Here is a 9,131-nt window from a genome sequence, read left to right on the forward strand (position 1 = left end):
TTTTGGATAATTTGTACGGAATTTAATCAGTCCAAGTCAAAAATCTTCATGTTATTTTCAAAAGTAATTCACATTTTAAATTCATCGTGCCTTGCCTCAGATAAAATTCATTGAAAAATAAAGTGGTTATTTTTTTTGACTTTTTGTCAAAGTTTGAAAGGAATGGATGAGAAAAGTGATATTGAAGTTCGAACCTGAAACTATAGATATTCATACATACATGTTTTGACCACTGAACCATTGGGTCATAGACCCGTTATCGAAAATAAAGCGGTTGTTAGCATTACACAAGTCTTTGGGGATTTGTGAAATGGAAGTTATTTGTCAATGCCCAGATGCTATAGTTGGGTCACACACACAAAAAAAGTTAGGCCCAATTCTAGCTCAGTCTATAACCCTCTTTTTTATACAAGTTGGTCTCGCCTTCAAAGTCATGCTGCTAAAATGGTCTTGAAAATGTAACAAAATAATAAAATTTTCTATCACCTTCTAATGTATATAACCAAATAATAAAACAATTACATTAAGCCACCTCTGAATCTGATTGTATCCTAAGAGAGAGAGAGAGAGAGAGAGAGATATATATATATATATATATATATAATTTACAGCAGAGCTCGTTAATTCACACCTATTTTATACACCATTCATTCCTCATCAACAGAAAAATCAGGTTCTGCTGGCTTCTGCAATGAGGTTACAACCCCAGAATCTGACCCAGAATGCTTATTGGCACCTCTCCTAGTGCTTGCGGCCAGCCTTGCGGCATAAGTAACCAAGCTGGACACAGGTGGAGGTTTTGCAGGCTCAGCGGCTTTGTAGTTTTCTTTAGCCTTGAGTTCAGCTGCTTCCCTTCGTTTCTTACAGCGGCGCCATGCTGCCTGTATGAAACATGCAGACCATAATCTCCATTGGTGTGAATAGAACCGGAACTTATGTCTAAGTTGCTTGCTGTGAAGTCTTCTGAATTGGGATGCTACAAATTTCAAGTCCTCGGCTACTAGAGCAAATGCTTCTACTTCAGAAATGGATTTGACAGTGCGCGTTGAAGATGGCAGGATGACACTTGGACGAGGGTCCAAGGCCCATGTCAGCAGTTCCTCCCCGCAGAAGTCACCCGGGCCAATATGGCAAGAGTTGAAGAATCCAGTGCGGCCACCATTCGTGGTGTATGAATCAAGGTGGCCTCGAATTATGAAGAGCATTTCATTAACTGGGTCTCCTTCACGCACTAGATATGTGCCTTCGGTACACAGGGCTGGTTTAAGCCTCTCACATATTGCATCTAGCATCCTTTCATCCATTTGATCAAACAAAGGAACCTGTCCATTTAGTGACAAAAACAATGCACAAATTTAATAATAAGCATACCTTGCCACAAGTTAGGAACATCAGAAGTAGTATCAAAGTTATCTAATTGTAGTAACAGATTATTAAGTCATCCTCTTTATCCTTTACTAATATCCCCTGGACTGGTTACTGAACCAACCAAAAGAATTAACTATTGAAACTACAATATAGTTTCTGATAACTTACCCGACGAACAAGGTCAAGGCAAAGGTGACGCTTGATGTCTCTTCGAAGATCCATAGGTAGGCCTTTAAGAAGAGTTTCCTCATCAACTCCTCGTGTAGCCAACCATTTATATTGATCATACTTCCGCACAGAGAGTCTCAATTCCGGTGGCAACTGCCTATGACTCATCCATTCTTCTGTATCAGTTCTCTTAATCCTCCACTCTTCTAGTCTGACAGTTGTCGACTGCAAGTATGTCTGCCATTGTAATGTGTGATCAGAATTTAGAATTATATACTTTGGAACAATTCCAACCGCACAAACATGAGTCGGGTTTTCACTGCATAATTCTTCTGGATCTATGTTTTGGAAAGCAAAAATAATAATACAATAGTTGCAGGTAGAACTAGGATGATTGGTTGGCGTGCGAAACACAAAACAGGCCCCCACTTAGCTTGAACCTCATAAACTATGGCTTGAGGCGGAACCTAGCTAAAACACATTTCCTTATGGGAAATTTGTTCTTCAGGCTATCTAGTTGCTCATATTATAGATGCATGTAAAAGCCAATTTAAAGCATTGAGATGCTACTGATGGAGGACTTACTTGCATATTTCCAATCAGCAATGCGAAGAGAACCAGCCCAAGAGTCGCAATAATTATGGCAAACATTATTTCTCCAACGTAAGTGCTTGTTGAAAGATTTTGTCCTAAGGAACTGCAGACAGTATTCAGTGAATGAGTATGGCAGAGGATTCTTCAATGGAAACGAGATAGATCAAAAGCTTTTTCTTTTCCTTCTCACAGAAAACATCAAATTAAATTACTTTTCATGCGCTAAACATTGTTAGCCCAAAAAGTAAAAGATACAGAAGAAAAAAAATTGAGAAGATTTCAAAAACTTTACAGAAAGTTGTTCAAAATTCTACAAAGAAGAGAAGAAGGTAATCTTAAATTTTCATTCACAATGTGTAAATGCACATCATAAATGGATATTTGAAGAAACTAATTAGCTTACCTGAGGTTTCGTAGACCCCACCAGAGGCAGTAAAAGTATCTGTTGAAGAACGATGAGGTTGTAACATCGTATGTTACAGCATCGCCATACATACCAAACTGATAAGAGCTTTTATCTGGATTACATAGATTTGTGACATTACTTGACTGGAACCAGGAATTCCTTTTAGGGTCTCGACTCTGGTGACAATCAAAGTAATCATACTCGCAAAATGTCTTCTCAAGATCACACACACTTCTCCAGCATGCTTCTTGCCGCTCAATTGAAAGAAGGTACCAGCAAGCTCCTAAAACCTTTTCACAAGAAAAAATAAAAACTGAGCAAGGGGTTTACATTTGGTCTGACTGACACACTTGATTGTTAGAAGGATACAAAAGATGTGAAAAAATAAGCCATCAAATGTATATCAGATAGTTAGAAGATGAACAGAACAGTTAATAGGAACTGAGGAATTTTGATTTTGGTCATTATATGTCATGACAGATCATTGCTTCTTCAGGTTCTATTAACAAACTAAAACATTGATTGAAAAGACAGGTGCTCTTACGAAGGAAATGAATCTTCAGAGGAAGTTTTGCAGGTTTCAACTAAATAAATCTTAGACCAACAAAAGACTAAAATTCGTAAATTAATAAGGGTCAAAGAAATCCATGCATGAATTTCTGACAACTGAAAATAACTTGTCTTTTGTTAGGTTCAGTCCATGCGTTAGCTTCTAGCCCATTCTTAATCCAGCAAAGATTCACAGTCAATTACCCAACTTGGATGGATAGTCAATTTGCTATTAGTTATTGCCATGCATTCACCAAGAAAAAAAAAAGTATACACAATATGCCATAAAGTGTTATTCATGATCAAGCTGTAGCTGCACAATTATCTATCTTATTCAAAGTTCCAAAAGAAAAAGAAACAACAGTTTGCTTGTACTTACATGACTGGCCAACATGTATAGCATCAGATTGTATGCAGCCCCTGCCCATGCTGTCTCTGTCACAACACCAGTGGCCTTGACTATTTGTGATGAGAGTGGATATATAAGAAAGAGCCTTGGTATGTACTGAAAGATTATGATGAACCGAAGGACGTTTTTTGTGTTTGTCATTGTTGAACCCCCAAGTCTGGGGATTACGATCCAAATCAACACCTGAAAGGAAGAGGAAATGTAAGAACTAAGATTAGTGAATATTAGCTTTATCTCAATTGGCCCAGAGCAAGAAGATTCAAGTAGCATACCTGAGGAAGGGGCAGGGCAGCAATGAGGTCTATCCAGAAATCCAAGCGTAGATACCTCAATGAGATCTTTGAAGGTTCTATTACAAGCTCTCCTCTCCCAAATACACGAGAAGAAGGTGCAATATAAGCTTTACGAAATCTAATAAAAATTTGAATTATGTAAAATACATCAGCCACTGATCGAACAATTGTAAGAATGACTTCAAGTGGTTTTCCAATATCAATGCACAATTCATCTCTGACCGCTGGCAAGTAAAAGAATAGAGGGTCCACAAACAAAGAAACTAAACAAGTTATTAAGAAAATCTTGTTCCATCGTCGAATAGTAGGTCCTCGAGGATCTAATATCTTCTTCTGCACTCTCTCATAGTCCTCAGAAAAGACTCTGGACAGTACTTTAGCTCTTAAGGACTTTCCAGTCTTCCCAGGCACCTCCTTCTCACAAGACTCTGGTACTTGTGAACCATCAATCTTGTACTTAAACTTAACAACACCACCTCCATTGATTGTAGGTAGCTTTGCTAATTCAACATCATCCGGGAATCTGAAATACCATATGTGAATGCAAAATTTAGATTCACCTTATCATATCAAGCTCTATGATTAGACAACAAACTCTTAACATAAAATACGGTTCGATATATTGAAATATAAACTATGACAGCAGATATATTGTTTGAAATCAAAACAGAACTTAGAAAGGAGATATACCTTACAGATCTTGAATTATGATAACCCATGGCAATCTTCAAAAACAACCACTTTGTCTTCAGTTAACAGAACTGGTCTGTAGTAAAATAACACTGAATAATCGAACATATATTAGGCCATGAATCAACTGTATGTAAATATCAAGGCTCTTCAAAATACAACTGACAGTGACCCGGGATGAGTTCAAAGCCACAAGAGCCGGGAAGATCTTGCAGCCATGGTTTCATTCACCAGGATTCATGTGAACATGTGAAATAAAGATGACAGCAACTTGGGGATGAAGCTGTAAAGTCTCTGCCCCCTTCTAAGGCCCCAAAGTGCAAGTCAAACATGTGACCTGAACTGCATTCAGATTTTGAGTATGTAGCTTCAGGAAAAGAAAAATAAAACTTTTCTTTTAGTACATAATTACAATTAAATAAAGAAAGAAAGAAATCCCAAAAATCCCTATATAAATTTTCTTTGAAAGAATTGAATGTGTCAAAACTTTATGGCGCGTAGAATCTGAAAATCGTGACTCTTTCTCCCTTATCATGGATGGAACAATTGCCCAAATGAAACTGACCATTCACAGCATTAAGAAATTGGGTCGAGGCAAAGCATAAATAGAAGAATTGAACAAAAAGAATTAAAATAAACATTACAGTTGAAAACTGAATGCCATATCAATATTAAAATGAAGATTGAATAAATAAATGTAACAGATTCAGCATTCTGGCTCATGGGTTTTGTTTAAGCACAAGCAAGAGATTCCAACAATGAAAAAAAAAACAGCAGAGAGAGGAACTCACAAGCATTTCTCAGCCAAGTTTCACCAAACTCTGAACTCACCCTCTCTGGTTTCTGACTGATTTCAGCTCAAATCCCAATGACTAAAACTAAAAAAGAAGAGTAAAAAAAATTTGTGGGCTAATGAAATAATAAGAAATTAGTTGAGATTGGAAAATCAGTTATATGGGTGAGAAAAGCAATGCTCTGTTTCAGTACTTGAAGAGACGCTGCATTGTTCTTGTCGTCTAAAACATGGTACGAATTTTGAATTTTGAGAAAATGACTGAAATATTAACCTATTTAAGGAAATAAATACTTATTTTAATTTTGATTGGCATATTCCAAAATATAAAAAATATGGTTAGTAGTTATGTATATATCAATCTATCTATCCAATTGTCATTGATACCAAGAAAGACAGAGAGACAGAGCCACAAGAGTCTGTCCAAAACTTGCAAAGAAGAGAGAGAGGTAGAGAAGGTTTACAAAAAACAGACAGGAAGATGCTTCTGTTGCCTTGTTTGTTCAGGTTTTATTAGTCTACTTTCTTTCTTTTTTCCTCTTTTTGGAAGGGTCAGATGTTATTTATTTTACTTTTATTTATTTATTTAAAGATCCAAGGAGGAGTTGACTACGCTAGATATGCATGCCTTTGGAATCTTGACACGTGTTCTTTCTTTGTTTAATAGCGTGAAGTAGGGATTGAGTAGAGTAAATTTTATCTTCTTAGAAATGATAATCTAAACTACACAGGGGAAAGAGGTTTTTCACATGCACTATCATAGTGTTATGAAGATTAAGGTCACTTGTTTGTAAGTCAATGCCTTTTTTTAGCGGACTGAATCTCATTAACCTCATTAGATAATTTCATGTGTTATTAGATTGTCAATTTGAATGAAATTATTTATTTACATAGAGGTATGGAATCCAAATATCAGTTAACAATTTGTCCCAGTCAGCTTTAAAATTTAAAAATTGATATGAAAACATTAAAATTAAAAGTTTATAAAGCTTGCACGATTACAACAACAAAGAAGAAATATGTAGCAAGGGTGAAACTAGTGCACCATTTGTCAAGAATCTTTGATTTTAAGCATGTTTGTATAGCTAAGCAGTGACGGACCAAGGAGTTTGCCCACATGAAGGCGTGGTGGATTGTGAGCTCAATTACTGAAATCATTTTTTACTATTCTATACGAGACAAAATGGGGATTGAGACTGTTGAACAATTATTATGTTTGGCCGAATTGGTTATATATAAATTTGACAATTTTTAATTACGGAGAATTATGGAATTGTATTTATAATTCAGCAAGAAAAGTCACTAGTCACAAAGGGTCATTACAATAACGAAACGATCTGACATCAAAATTAAGACTTAAAAAAATTAGAATATAAATTTGACAATTAAAACTTAACAAAATTAAGGAAGTGTGAGCATATGTGGTTAGCATGGGTCCGCCAATGTAACTAAAAAATCAATTGGTTATTAGATTAGTGGTATTCTTCTTTTGATCATATGGTGCCTTAAATTCGAAGCTTTCTTTCTCTTCCATAAATAAATAAACTCTCGATGACTAATAATAGTGACTACTTAAAGACCTCACGGATGTCTCACCATACCATAGTCTTTAGGAAAGAGAATTTATGGTTCAAATTTAGTGTCTAAATACATTCTACGCTCATAATTATATCCAAGAATAACACCAAATTTGCCATCTTTTTCATTCAAAGTTGCGTCAGTCTATCTTCTTCTCCCCAAAGCCAAGACCCACACGCGACACTCGGAGCATTATGTACGGCACCGAAATATTTAAGAATCATTATGGGCTCAACATATGGCACTTTAACTTTGACCCCCTTGACGGTGACCCATTTGTTGACTTTTTTTGCCCTAATATGGCTTTCTAGAGAGAACGACCAACGAAAAGTTTAACAGCTTCAACTTGGACGAAATCAAATGAAGAAGACTACCTTCCACTTTGTGAGTAAAAAAAGGAAGAAAAGCAAGGCTTGGAATTGAACGGCCGTGTCCTGAGTGTCGTATTTATATGTGCCAAACACCTAACAAACTTGACTTTTGTGGTCGTATATATGTTATATTATATGTCTGTCTTTCTTTCTGCTTCCTGGCTGGAATTAACTGGACGGCAGCTCCAGTTGTGGATTCTCTTCAAAATTTGGTCGTAGGGTTTTGTGTGTAAAGTTCAACAAAGGAAAACTAGATTGACTCTCACGGTGTCTCACTCTTGATAAGATTATGTTTGAGTCTTTCTAGGGCACAAGTACTTCACAAGCCTCTATCAAATTACATTAACAATATATCGTTATATAATCCAGCTACCAAACAAATCCTAAATAAGGAGTTGAAGGCTAGCTAGTAATTTTTAGATAAATCATGTGAGCTAATACATCGAAAAGAAAAGAAAAGGAAAGAGTTACATGAAAAATTCAGTAGTATGTGGATAACAAATATTTTAAGGTAAATTTAATATACCTAAGATATACCACATTACATATCGAGCAAATTCAAGTGTTTTTGAACTTATAATTAAAGATCTGAATTTAGAACGTCTGAATTTACAGCTCATCTGATCATTTAATAATTGAATCATTCATGTCCTGTTAGTTTTATTCTCAAGTTTTTATTTCTCTCTCACATATGTACACTAGACACTAACAAAAATTCTCATAAGTTTCATCATGGTTTTGTGTGATTAAGATATAATTAAGTTAATATCTATACTTTTCCAGACAATTACGTACCAAATAATCTATATTTTCATTCTTTGAACTACATATTCAACTAAGAATTCACATAATCAATCATATTCAGATAAACAATATGACAAGAATATAACATTTTCCTTCTACAGTACATATCATTTGTATATATTTGACAACAACAAAAAAAACCTTTCAATATCATGTCTCCATTTCCCAGGAAAGAATACTACTTATCATATCCATGCAGTGCAGGCCATACAACTTGATGTGATGTGAAAATAGATTATTATAAAAGCTGAAAAAATTAAAAAAAGTATTGGGTAGTTAAAATATGAAATTTAAAGAGCTTAGTCGTCTTCAAGTTTTTGAAGTCACCACAGCATATACCGATCTATTTTATTTAAAACCTGGCCTGCCTACAACTTGACCACGTCTTGTTGTCCCTGGGAACTATTATACATGCTGCCGGTGGGACATATTCATAAATTCAAACAACTCTATGGGCTAATTTAAAAAAAAAAAACAGAAAATATTTGTTTAATTATGGATGATCAGAATTACCTAATCAGAAAAATTAGGTTATCAATTCAAGTTCAAGACTAATCCGACAAGCCAGCCAGATCTCGACCCGCACCAGAGACTGGCATGTAGTTAAGGCCTTGCACCATGCCACCCAACATGGAAATTAAACATGCCTTTTATTTTTAATTAAGTTTTATTTAATTAATTTTTACTTTTAATTTCATGTTGTATTTCTATAGATTTTATAGATGAGCACTGAAAGTACTGTGCGTACGAATTTGTAAAAACAGTTTGTCCTATAATGAAGTAAGCTATGTCATCTTTTAATTTAATTATTTTGAGATAATTAATGCATGATTTGTTTAGTTTTTTGGGATGGATGAGAGTAAGATATTGTTTCGCATATGTTTGGGAAGGGTGCTCGAAATAATGTATAGCATTGAGCATGCCAAATTTGCTAATAAGAGGGGAAAATCACATGCAGCTATATGGAAGTGTCGTGAAAGTACCAAAAAATGGTATTAGTAATCCGCGTCGAGGAATTTTGTGAATGGTTTTACTACTAATAATCTCAAATCGAGATATTTAGGTAACCTAAACTCTTGCTTTGTAATCCATATGATATAGCGAGCAG

At 35.3% G+C, this 9,131-nt stretch overlaps 1 protein-coding gene across 2 annotated transcripts; it reads right to left on the minus strand.

Annotated features, from left to right (window-relative positions):
* Positions 1–563: 563 nt before the first annotated feature.
* LOC117631240 (protein CNGC15b) lies at positions 564–5,408 on the minus strand. Of its 2 annotated transcripts, XM_034364279.1 has the most exons (8): positions 5,269–5,408; positions 4,478–4,569; positions 3,767–4,310; positions 3,465–3,677; positions 2,534–2,826; positions 2,122–2,233; positions 1,537–1,773; positions 564–1,322 (listed from the first exon to the last, which is right to left on the minus strand). In XM_034364279.1, exons 2-8 carry the CDS (start codon positions 4,504–4,506, stop codon positions 648–650), a joined length of 2,103 nt encoding a protein of 700 aa, XP_034220170.1. In that variant the 5' UTR covers positions 4,507–4,569; positions 5,269–5,408; the 3' UTR covers positions 564–647. The 2 variants fall into 2 exon arrangements, with proteins under 2 accessions (XP_034220170.1, XP_034220171.1); XM_034364280.1 differs by lacking the exon at positions 5,269–5,408 and having other exon boundaries at positions 4,478–4,801.
* Positions 5,409–9,131: the final 3,723 nt, after the last annotated feature.

The sequence above is a fragment of the Prunus dulcis genome, chromosome 6, assembly GCF_902201215.1.
Source record: "Prunus dulcis chromosome 6, ALMONDv2, whole genome shotgun sequence".
NCBI classification, from domain to species: domain Eukaryota; kingdom Viridiplantae; phylum Streptophyta; class Magnoliopsida; order Rosales; family Rosaceae; genus Prunus; species Prunus dulcis.